General features: G+C 45.6%; 1 protein-coding gene across 6 annotated transcripts in view; it reads right to left on the bottom strand.

The window, feature by feature from the left end:
- The window catches only part of Aak1 (AP2 associated kinase 1), a 154,164-nt gene extending 142,215 nt beyond the window's left edge, over nucleotides 1–11,949 (bottom strand). For 4 of the 6 annotated variants that reach the window (XM_036180951.1, XM_036180955.1, XM_036180956.1 and 1 more), the window contains exons 1-2: nucleotides 11,606–11,752; nucleotides 11,039–11,418 (exon numbers count right to left, since the gene is read on the bottom strand). In XM_036180951.1, the coding sequence (XP_036036844.1) occupies nucleotides 11,039–11,201 (163 nt within the window). In that variant the 5' untranslated portion in view covers nucleotides 11,202–11,418; nucleotides 11,606–11,752. The other 2 variants (XM_036180952.1, XM_036180953.1) reach the window with 2 other exon arrangements.
- Between the last annotated feature and the right edge of the window lie 1,043 nt (nucleotides 11,950–12,992).

The following is a 12,992-nucleotide window of genomic DNA, read 5'->3' as shown; positions in this document are numbered from 1 at the left end:
GTCCAACCCTACCCTCAACAAAGAATTATTCAGCCCAGAATCTCATAACTACCAAGGTAGCACAGCATGATGTGGTGACCAGTGTGGTAACAAAAGAGCCAGTATGGCTCAGAGCATCTAGTGTGCATGTGACTTCAGGCAAAGGTATACTTTTTAAAATTAACTTTCTTAGAATCAATAAACCAGTAACTTTTCTTATTCTTTTAAAGCCCTTAACTCTTTACATGAACTAAGAAGCTCTTATAGGAATAAACCAGTAATCTCAAGAAAGTAAGATGACCAGTCTTGGCAGGTCCTTGCGGAAGTTAGTGGTACTAGTATCCTAACACTCATCAATATAGATTTTAGAGCTTTAAATTTCTCCCGAATCTTCTCTTCTCAGTGCTGTGGTTTGAATGTGTTCCTCCAGAGTCTGTATGCTAGTTCTAGCCACCAGGATGGTAGTATAAAAAGGTGATTACTCTTGAGGGAAAGGCCCTCTGGAATGAGATGAGTGCCCTTTAAAGAGGTGCCAGAAAGCCATCCTGACCATTCTTCCCTATGAGAAAACATAGAAAAGCAGGCAGTCTGCACCCAGAAGAGAGTCCTGGCCAGAACCCCATTATGCTGGCTCTCTGGTTGTACACCTCTGGCTTTCAGAAATAAACCAACTTACTTGCAAGCTACCTAGTTTATGGAATTGTTTCTGCAACCCAAAGAGACTTAGTCATTGAGTAACCCTAAAATACTGTGCAAGTATTCCCAGGCTTCACAAGCTCACAAAGAGATTGATTTGAGAAGGGCTCCAGAGTGTTATGGAAGAGGCCAAAGGTATATGTTCACTGGTGGAGAACATGCCTATCCTAGGGTATACAGGCCCTCTGGCGCCATCCCCAGTGCTGACCAAAAAAAAAAAAAAAATAGTATGATTATTTTGAAAAATGATAGGGCCAGGCATGATGGCCACACCTTTAATCTCAGCACTCAAGAGGCAGAGGCAGATCTCTGTGAGTTCAAGGCCAGCCCAGGCTACATAGTGAGACACTGTCTTAAAAAAAGACATCAATACAAGGAAGAATTTCTGGAAGGCTCCTGCATTTGCAGCTAGAAGACCTGGGTCGAGTTCTTTTGTCAGTGTAGCTTTAAAGGGAGAGTCATTTAACCATTCCATATACCGCATTCTCACCTGTATAGAACTAACTGTCCTTCTTACCTCCCCGATGCTGTAAGAATGAATGAGAGAATACAGGACACTGTTACTGTAAGAGCCAGCAAGGCGCCAGGTGGTGGTGACACACGCCTTTAATCCCAGCACTCAGGAGGCAGAGGCAGGCAGATCTCTGTGAGTTCAAGGCCAGCCTGGGCTAGAGTGAGTTCCAGGAAAGGCTCCAAAGCTACACAGAGAAACCCTGTCCTGTCTCAAAAAAAACAAAAAGAAAAAAGGGAGAAAAAAAAAAAAAAAAAAGAGCCAGCAAGGCTTACTAAGCATCTCAGCTACATCTGAGCTGCCACACCTACAGAGAAGTCATAAAGACTCAGCTCGGCCTTCCTATAGAGACAACATGATTAATGCCCAAGAAACAAAGAGACTATGCCACTCAACACTATCCCCTGCAGTCTTGGGGTATATGGCACAGTCTCTACATTCTGAAAGGGTTGAAGGGGAGATCAGTGCCCAATGAAACATTATAAAGGCTGCTTGTCCAAGTCTTTTAGTGGAATCCATCCTTTGAGGAACCTTGTTTTAGGAAACACCTTGAGTTCAGCAAGTTTGATATGCTCTAATCTTCTCTCTCAGAGTGGAGGCAAGTTCTTTCCATCTCCAGAGGAACAAAAATGACTGAGGACCATGGTTCTAGATCAGTGCTCTTCAAACAGTGCATCCAAGACAACAAGACAATCCACTGAGGAACAGAAAGGAAAGGTAGACCTTAATTTATATTTATTCTTATCATAGAAAATACAATTTTCAAGAACTGGCAACCCAAAACTTCAGAAAATATTTGTAAATCCTCCTCTTGAAAAGATTAATATCCAGAATGCAGAGAATTTCTAAGCCTCAAAAAATAAGTAAACAATTGATTCAAAAATGAGCAAAGGACTTAGACATTTCTTCAAAAAGATACACAAATAGATAATAAGTACATGAAAATGCTCAACATGACTAATCATTTAGGAAATGCAAATCAAAACTACGATGAGACACCATTTAACACCCATTAAGCCAGCTATTATTGCAAAAAGATGATAAAGCCCGGCCTCGTGGTAACTCAGGCCTGTCCTCCCAGCTCCAGAGACTAGGTAAAGTTCAATGTCAACTTGAACTACCCTGTGTCTAAAATAACAGTAATACAGCTGGACATAGTGGTGCATGCCTTCCAGCTCTGGGAGCCAGAGATAGGCAGATCTCTGTGAGTCTACCTGTAAGTTTGAGGTCAGCCTGTTCTATATAGCAAGTTCCAGGCAAACAAGAGCCACACGTGAGACTATGTCTCAAAAAACTAGAACTAAATAAGTAAATAAATAAAACAAAAATGATAATAATTACCAGGTGGGGTGGTACCTGCCTATAAACTGAGCATGAGGGAGTTGAGGAAATAGGATTAGGAGTAAAGGTTATTCTCAGCTAACTTCAAGGCCAGCCTGGGCTACATGAGACTTTGACAAAGAAGAAGGAGGAGGAGGAGGAGGAGAAGAAGAAGAAGAAGAAAAAGAAAACACTGGCTGGAAAGAAGGCTCAGTAGTTAAGAACGCTTGCCTTTGCAGAGGACCAGAGATTAGTTCCCAGCACCCATGCCAGATGGCTCACAACTGCCTAATTACTATAGCTCCAAGGGATTAGTGCACTCTTCTGGTTTCCATGAGTACCCCACACATGGCATAAGTTCAAACACACACACATATACATAAATAAAACAAAAATAAATATTTCAGATAAAAACTATCAAAGGAGTAACAAGGAGTATCCTTGTGCACTGTTGATAGCATGTAAGGTTGACAGAACATGACAATCTCCCAAAGAATTGATAAAAGAATCACCAGAGGCCCAAAAGGATGGCTCAGCAGGTAAAGATGCTTGCCACCAAGACTGACAACCTGAATTCAATACCTGGATGCCATGTGATTTAAAAAAAAAAAAAAAAAACTCAGCTGGGCTGTGGTGGTGACGCCTTTAATCCCAGCACTTGGGAGGCAGAGGCAGGTGGATTTCTGTGAGTTGGAGGCTGGCCTGGTCTACAAAGCGAGTTCCAGGAAAGGCGCAAAGCTACACAGAGAAACCCTGTCTCAAAAAAAAACAAAAAAACTCCTATTCTGACTTTCATATGTGCAGTGTGATGCGTGCACAACCCCACACTAAACTTAAAAAAATGTAGCCAGGCAGTGGTGGCGCACGCCTGTAATCCCAGGCAGGTGGATCTCTGTGAGTTCAAGGCCAGCCTGGTCTACAAATTGAGTTCCAGGACAGCCTCCAAAGCTACAGAGAAACCCTGTCTCGAATAAATAAATAAATAAATACATACATACATACATACATACATAAATAAATAAATAAATAAAATGTTTTTTGAAAATTCCCATATGACCCAGCAATTCTATGTGCATACCCCAAAATAATTCAATGCAGTTTTAGAGAAAAATTTCCACATCCATGTTCATAATACTATCCACTATAGCTAAAAGGTAGAAGCAATTCACTTGCCCATCAACAAACAAATAAGCAAGGAAAACGTAAAATGCATGCACAACAGAATATCACTGAGCCTTAAAAAAATGAAGGATAAACTATAACATGGATGAACCTTGAAGACATTATGCTAAATGCATAAGCCAGTCACAAAAAGGCAAACAGTCTAGGATTCCATTAGAAGTACTCAAAAGTATAATTAAAAGTAATAAGAAACAGAAAGTAGAGTGGTGGCTAACAGAGAGTAGAGTGTAGAGAAAGGGAGATAGGTTAGTAGGTATACAATTTCAGCTTTACAAGATGAAAGTATTAAGAAGGAAGATGGTGTGATGGCTACAATCTATAAAGGCAGCAAACACCATCCAACTGTGCACTCAAATAGTTATGTGGGCAGAAGTGGCTGGGTATACCTTTTTTTTATTTTTTATTTTTTCATTTTGTTATTTGAGACAGGGTCTCATTATGCAGTTCTGGTTGCCTAGAGCTCACTGTGTAGACCAGGCTGACTTAAAACTCACAGCGATCTGCCTGTCTCTCCTTCCCAGTGCTGGGGTTAAAGATATGAGATAACAGCGAGCCTGCTTTTACCTCAATACAAAATGGAAGAAAAACAAACAAAAAGCCCTGGGCATGGTAGTACAACTCTCTATGACCTTAGGACTAAGAAAGTGAGCAAGATGATCGTAGGTCATCCTGAGCTACTTAACAAGCTCACAGGCAGCCTTGACTACAAGAGACTGTCTAAAACAAAAAGGAAACAAACAAAAACCAGAAAACTAAGATTTTTATCTTTATTAATATGTAATGACTAATGCCTGAAACCAGTGTTCCCATTCACTCTAGTGTCTCACACCAAAAGGCTAGTGGAGGCAGCTTTCCCATTGTATCTGGGAGATACTGTTTCATGTGGGTTTTGGTAAGTGGACTTACTAACCACTTTGTTTTAAATGAATTAATAACCCTCAGAAACCAGGAGGCTTAACAAGACTTGTGGAAAGAAATCTTGGATTACAGACAGTGCAAGCATGAGTGAACAGGAGCACAGAGGCACTGTCACTTCCCTCTGGTGTACTGTGCATCGGGTACGTCACAAAAATGGAGCAAGCACGGCTTATAAAGGATTCACCAAAGCCTGCTGTCACTAAAACTGGATTGTATACAGCACACTGATGACGGATCTCAACCTAAGTATATGCCATTCTTTCAGATGGTAGAATGACAGCAGGACACAAGTCACACAGGAGGGACTGGTGTGCTGTTAACATAACAGTGCTATTCTCTCCTCAGCTTTAGAGACCACTGAAGAGAAACTAGACTTATCAATCTGTCTAAAACTGTAAGCATTAGTCACAGGTGGCTTTTTAGCAAATAGCATTTAGCTAGTGTGTCTGAAGTCTTAAACTGTTATTGTTATTTTGTTTAATTTTGGATAATTTAAACAGCTATCTCCAGTTGAAGCTACTTTAGTGTACAGCACAGGCACAGGCCACAATTAAATTACTACCTCAAATCTCAAAATGTACATCTTTGGCCATGTTATCCCCTCTGCCTAGAATGTTTTCCTGATCTTGTCCATCTGGCAGTAATTTCTCATTTTTCAAGACATACCTTAAATGTCACTGTTTGGCTTCCATGGCTACTTACTCCACACAAGATAACTATTCTGCCAGGCCTGAGGCCTTCACCCTTTTCCAGGCTCTATTTCAACAGGTCCTGCAATTTCTCCCATGTCTCAAGATCTTGGTTACTCTGAGTTCCTGAAGGCCGACAGCTGGCACACAGAGCACCTGGAAAACACTCACTGGATGAGCAGTGGGTGAACAAGCTTCATCTCCAGGTCACACTAGAATCAGTTCACAGAGGACTCAGAAAAGTAGACTGCAGTGAGTGCTTCCAACCTCACTGGCTAGATTACCTTGTAAGCAGGCTCAGAAGGCACTTGTTCTTCTAAGAGCACCACACAGAGGTGGACGTTGGTCCTGGTCCTCTCTCTAAAGTGTCAACTTTCAAATATTACAAGTTAAAATACACTTCAATTGTTTTAATGTTTCTTATGCCACCCCATCTTAGCTACTGAAGTACAGTGGATGCTCCCCACACACACTCCCACTTGAAACCCATGTGTTCTCTCTTCATCTCCCATTAAATGAGCTGGATTTTGTCAGAAAGACCAAAGGAGAGCTCTGACCATAGCAACTGTGTACCCTGGACTTCATTTCTGAATTCTTGATTTGGCTATATTTAGCAAAGCTATAACCGTCATCATGCCCCAAACCAGGAAGACACCATTCACAAACCACCCCCTGAAAATCTGCATTGCCTGTAAAAAACCTAGACTTCCCAGCAGGCAAAGTTATCTGAAGTAGGAGGGATCAAAGTGGTATCTGCGTCGAGAGAAAGATTCAGAAGGATCTAACTAATCTCTCTGCTTGGTGCTCAAGGGTCCCCATGAACCATTTCTTCCCTTTCTCACCTGTCCTAACCAAACATCCTAACTGCTCTGTGCATTCTTCTCTAACCCTGGACACACACACACACACACACACACACACACACACACACACACACACACCTGCCTGCTTCTGCGTAACTTCTTGCATCTTATGACACTTCTGAGACACCCTTCTGTGCTTTAGCAGAGGGCAAGGGCACGGTAAGGGAGCAAGTGCATACTTGTAGCTGCTTAGTAGTTCTTCAAAGAGCACAGAGCCACTGAAGAAAGTGAGCAGCAAACACATCCAAATACATACTGGGGAGCAAGTATACAAGAACCCCATTCTATGCCACCTCCAAACACATCCAAATACACACTGGGGAGCGAGTATACAAGAACCCCATTCTATGCCACCTCCAAACACATCCAAATACACACTGGGGAGCGAGTATACAAGAACCCCATTCTATGCCACCTCCAAACACACACATCCTTGGCTTTCTCTCCTTTAGCCTGGAAGGGAAACTACTAAACCAGTGACATCACACCGGTCAGTGTCCCTAGATTCACCTTCCATTCCACCACTGCACATTTCTGCACACAGCATTCCCTCTGGCTCGGAGGCCTTGGGTAACACAGCTGGTACACTTGCTGGGGAACTGCCATTCCTGTTCAAACCACCCCTTCTCCCTATCATCGCTGAACAGCAGGACACTCACTCCAGGATTCCTTGTTATTTATTGGTCTCAATCCATGACCCATCAAGCTTCTTTTGGAACCTAATGCAGTGCCTGCTGCAGAAAACCACAAATACAAGGCTCACCAGATGAATGCACACATGTACTACCAAGACATTTAGAACTGTGTGCTCTATGTGCGCTGGGGAGGAGGGGTTGCACACAGTTTTCAAGCCTTTCTTCCTTGCTCTGCAGCTAGGGGGAATTAGGGAAGCTTTCTGATAGTCTTAGTTCTCACCAGCCCCAGACCTGGATTCTTTTGGTGCAGGTGAGAACGTTCTGTGGGGCCTGCTAGTTCACCTTCTGCAGAACTGATACAGCTCTGGAATGCTGCCTTAGGCACAGCAAGTATTCAATATTTACTTACTGTTTAAACTTTAGATATAAGGCTTTATTGAGCCAAGAAGTATGGCAAAAGTACTGCTTCTAAGCACTGCTCTAACTTTCCCGATGAGCTCATTCTAGAAGCTTAAGCCAAATCTTCCCTTGATATCACATGTCTATTAACTCAGACATGGTTTATCATCTCATTCAGGCATCCTCACTAAGAAAGCACTCAGCCTAGAGATGGTCATATCTCTCTAATCCATGGCTGAGAGGCTCACCTTCCTCCAGGCAACTAAGTGCCTGAGGGACTGGTTAGAGAGCAGTTTAGCAAGACTGCTGCTGAAGATGGCAGCCCAGCATTCTTCTCTAGCACCTGATTCTCGAGGCCTGGCAATCCCTACTGTGAAGCACACACTAATACCCACACTGGGGAAAAGGAAATTGTCGACAGGATGTGGTGGCAATCAGGTCTGTGTTTGAAAACTGCCACTATCATCACCCTATACTGCCTGGCCACTGCCTGGGGCAAGTGGCATATACCTCATTATCCCTGAGCAACTCTGGCTGGGATTGGTGGACAGGTCAGAACTGAGGACTTAGAGGAGAAGCTTAGGGAAGAGGCACTGCTCCCCAAACAATACTGCCAAGAGCATCTGACTCCGCCTTAGATGGTCCGGGCCAGGCTAGTTGTCACCCTGCTCTCTACTCACCTTTAACTGTAAACACACTGGTGCTGGCTAAGCAATAGCTACCATTTATTGAATTGATCACTTTGAAAGTGATCAATTCTTTTTATATGCTATCACACTAAAGCCTCAATACCACCTCACAGGGCAGTGGAACTCAGATTTTACCTTACATCAGAATCTCCCTGGAACTTGTTAAAGTCTCATACCCACAATCTACAAAGTGAGGTGTGAAAGCTTCATTTCTAATAAGCTCTCCCAAGGAATAGCTTGACCCAAGTTATATAACTGGTTTAAAAAAAAAAAAAAAAGGATCCAGGGGGCCAGCAAAATGGTTGAACAAGTAAAGACACTTGTTACAAAAGTCTGACAATGTGAGTTCTAGCCCCAGGTAAAGGCAGGAGAGAACTAACATAAAAATGCTGTCCTCTGACTTCTACACATTAACACACATACACACACACACACACACACACACACACACTAATAGTAATAATAATAAATAAATTTTTTTTAAAAACAGATCCAGGAAATAGTGAGATGGCTCAAAGGGTAAAGGCATCTGCTACCAAACCTGAAGACCTAAGTTTGACCCTCAGGACCCACATGATGGAATGAAAGAACCAATTCTTACAAGTTGTCCTCTGTTCTCCACATGCATGCTGTTGTGCGCACATACACACACACACACACACACACTCACTCACTCATATGCACATGCAATGTAAAAATATTTAAAAACAAAGATCCAAACATTGAACCTAAGTCTGTCTGACTATACAATCAGTGCCCATAGCACACTACTATACGTACAATGTATTTCCTTTCTTCCTCTATTGACTGGTAGTTACCTAAAGGCAGCCATCAGGGCTGGAGATGTAGCTCAGGGGTACATGTACAAGGTCAGCATGATCCACAGCACCTCAAGGAAATTTACTGGCTAATTAAAATAAAGGCAGGCGTCATACTTTAGGGTTTAGACCCTTCACCCCTTCAAAACTTAGTAGTGTCTTTAAACTCAGTAGGTGCCACATAAATACTGACTCCTACATATCCACATACTTCAAAGGCCACACACAATTCAAGCTCAATCATAGCCAAAGAATTCACCAGACCAAATCTGAAATGCTACTCTCACGCACAGCCTCAGCCCATGCTGTCACCATACTGGCTCATTCCATAAAACAGTTCTTGGCTCCCTAACATTTAGGGGCCCTAAGGACAAGATCTGCAGCTATTGCACCCTAGCTTATTTGCATGGTGACACTAATCATATCACCAATTGTCCATTTTTCATCTCCTAAAACATCTCTGAGATTCTAGCATCTAGTTTAACATCAAGTCCCAGAGCCCAGGTACTCTGTAACTGTTGGGTGAATGAATGAAGGAAGGAAGGAAGGAAGGAAGGAAGGAAGGAAGGCAGGCAGGCACAGTTTTGAGCCCTAAGTTCTACTTTTTAAAGTATCATAATGCACAATGAGCAGTTCTCAGGATGAATTCCAGGGCAGCCTAGAAAACAAAGACCAATTCTGTGTTTTCTCTTTCCCATCACTTTTCTAAGACTCAGAATAGGCAATACTTAGGGCCACACATGATGAGACAACATCCTAGCTGAAAAAAAAGTTCCTGGGCTCTGAAGCCAGCAGAGGCCATTTAGAGAAGAGGAAAGAGCTCTGGGCCCCTCATCCTCCTGCTTTCTCATACACTCCACCCACTGCAGTCAAGGACTTTGGCTACAGGATAAAAGAGTCAGCTCAGATTCCAAGGTACAGATCTGGCAGCAGACAGAGAAGCATCTCCCACCCTGCACCAGTCCTCAAAGAAAGGTTCAGAAAGGATGGTGACTCAGGCCCAGACTAAGTCCAACTGGAGCAGTACTAAGGAAGAAAAAAGCACTAACTGCAAAAGGAAATTCATTATCAGATACCTCTTTAAAATCGTGCTTTTTAAGTACAGGCTTCAGTCCCATGCTCAGAAACTGGGCCCCACCGAATCCAGTGCTTATACAAACTGAGTCAAATACAGCTTCTCCCTCTTCCCACCCACCCATCCACCACCCTACAACACTCACCATGACAGGCATTTCCTAGGCCCAGGTAGGGATCCTTGCTTCAACTCAGCTTGCAAAAACCTCCTTTTCAAAGGGGCCTCTTGGCTTTCATCCTCTCTTCCCTAGCTAATAAACTATCCCTACCACCATGTTGCCTTCACTGAGGCCTCCCCCACAACCAACCCCTGGCAGTCTGTAATACAACCTACAGTAGGCTGGCCCTATCCAATTAGTTTGAATTGCTTCATGCCAAGGAAATCGCTGCTTTTATTAAAAATAAAAGCACTCTAAGCAGGCAATGAGCTGTGAAAAGTATCAGTCTGGCATAATTATGAAGGTCGAGGTTAAGGTTAGCAGAAGAACACTCAAAAGATTTCCCTAAAGCCTGGGGCATGAGTACAGATACACAAATGAACACACACGGAGAGAATCCACACGGCGGGTCTAAACAGCACCCTCTCCAATTGAGAGAAAACTAAACCAGAACCACTCTTAAGTAATTCTTAAATAGAAACTAAAACAGGAGAAAGGAGGCCTAAGCGACTGAGTTAAAAACAATCTCATTCACGTCTTATGATTTTTATCTTAGCTACATCCTGGGGACCTGATTACAGCTGGGTGAATAAACAAACCTAGTCAAATGACAAAAAAAAAAAAATGCATTCCCATCACCAGAAAAACCCTCTTTGGATACTTACTTACAGAAATGGGAAAGTTGGGCAGAAGAAACCCCCCTCTCTTTTTATGATCTCTTCCAATCCCCACCCTTCAGCCTCGGCATCAGAATTTAAAGTTTCAGGGAAATGGCAAGCCCACCACCCTGCATTTGATGTCATCTATACTTCACACATACGTTTCCCATCTGATCCGCATAATTCAGGCAAAGGAGCGGGTTTCTCCACTCTCCCCCGCCCCAACTAAAATAAAAGGCCACTGAGGTAAACAATTTGGGCAATACTGCCCCCCAAGCCCTGTCCATTCCCAGTCTGAGTTTTAAATCTCTCAAGGACAATGACTCGCAGGCCAAGTGCAGGGGGAAGGGAGGGTCAGTTGGTCAAAACCCATTCATACAACTAGAAACCAGAGTCTTGCCACATCAGCACATGAATTTAATTCACCGCGCACTGGCTTCCCACGTACCTTCCGCCAGCACCTCGTCCACGGTGACCTGCTGCCGCCCGATGCCAAAGACCCTTCCGATGTAGCCACTGCCCAGGCCTGAGCTGCTGCCCCCTCCTCCGCTGGAGCCTGAGCCCAGGCCAGAGCTGCCCTGCTCCCGCCTGGAGTCGAAAAACTTCTTCATCTTTCCGATAGGAAACGCCAAGGCAAAATGCCGATGGTTTCTCGGTTCGTATTCGTTGTAAAGAGCTCTAAGGATTTCTTCTCGGGTTTCAGCTCGGAGCAGAGCCACGGGAATCCGGCCGTGGGGTGGGGGCTGAGGGACGGCGCCTGCAGGAATACACTGTCAATCGCGATGGGTCCCCTCCTCCTCCTCGGAGGGCGATCGTTTAAGTTTAAACCTGTGATGACAGAGGCAGAGAGAGGATGAATCAGTAACACACTCCAGAGCCCAACCGCCGGGTCCTAGCGAAAGCAAAGGCCGTCACCCAGAGGAAACGCTGCGTGCATTTTCTTCGGGAAAGCCCTGGAAACGCACCGGTCCCCAGCCCGGACCCCCTCCCCGGGCCCCGGGCCCCGGACACCCACTAGCGGCAGCCCGGCGCCGAGCCCAGCTACCAGCCCCGCGACATAGCCACGGCCGCCGGCCTGCGTCGCGGAGGAGGCGGCGCTGCCGCAGAGCCGGGGCCGCTTCGGCGCCCGCCCGCCAGCTGATCCCCGAGCGCCGCGCCGAGGCCGCCCCTCCCCCGCGCGCGCGCGCGGCCGTCGGCTCCGACCACCCACCCGGAAGTGACCTGCCACCGGAAGTGCCTCTCAGGGCAGCGCGGGCCCTGCTCAGGGCCGCCTCTGGAACTCCAGCTGTTGCCACATACCGAAAGAAGTCGGTGGCAAGAAGGGGACCAGAGGAGGGGGGGATCCGGGCGGAGACACTTGGAAGAGAACGTTGCTATCACCCGGCCGCTGCGCACCCTGGGAAAGGTAGTTCGGTGCAACCTTGGCATCTGGACTACAATTCCCAAAATGCTCCGGGAACGGGCGCACCTTCGGACGTGGTCTCCGCAGCCTGGAGGTGGTAGTGGGGTGGTGCAGAAGTGGGGCTTCGAGTATTTAAACACATCTGGTGAAGACGCTGGAGACTAGTTTCCGAGCTGCCTGCCCCACTCTCTGGAGCTATTTTATCTGGTTTGGCCTTGTGGACCGAGGCACTATGGGAATTGTGGTTTCAAACGGGTCCGGATTGACACCTGAAGGACGCGGCTTAACTGCCTCGCCCCCAGTTGTGCTTGGGAGTTCCCCGACGTCATGGGAGCAGAGGTACCGAAGGCAGGGAGTGGGGGTGGGGGGCATGATGCCGGCAGGGAGCCGAGCGGAACCCCAGTGCTGAAGGAAGCAAAGCAAGTGTCTTCCCTCCCCCGACCACGATGAGAACTCCTGGGAAGCCCGCGTGTCGGAAAAGGAACTGCATGAGGCCCAATGCTGGGGGCGGAGGATGGGGGTGCGGATCTAGGGACCAGGGTACTGTCCACCTTAAGGCTCCACCCCCAATCCATGGCTCTCCGCGTACCCAGACCTGCCTGGTTCTCACCAGACACATTCATGCGGGAACTTTAGACACACTTACTGCTTTCTCTTCGAGACTCTTTCACTTAGAAGATGCTGGGTTTACTTGGTATCGCCTGGGTGAGGATAGGGTTACTGGGCTGTGTGATTGGCATCTGTCAGATGCTAAGGATTTGGAAGAGAACTGAGACCTTCTCTGTTCCTAGAGTGCCTTATATAGGCGATACTGATGTGCCAAATCCCTAACTCCCCTGACCCCTCCCCCCTCAAGAAATACATAGTTTTTCTCTTCCTTGAATATAAATTGTTCTCCTCCACTTGCTCTTCCCACTTCTTAATGATGCAACTGCCCTCTTGACTTGCAATTCATCACAGAACGTTTGCTTCAAGCACCTGAGGAAGATCTAGAAGGGTA

This window comes from Onychomys torridus, chromosome 3 (genome assembly GCF_903995425.1).
Source record: "Onychomys torridus chromosome 3, mOncTor1.1, whole genome shotgun sequence".
NCBI classification, from domain to species: Eukaryota; Metazoa; Chordata; class Mammalia; order Rodentia; family Cricetidae; genus Onychomys; species Onychomys torridus.
This window is presented reverse-complemented; position numbering and strand designations above follow the sequence as displayed.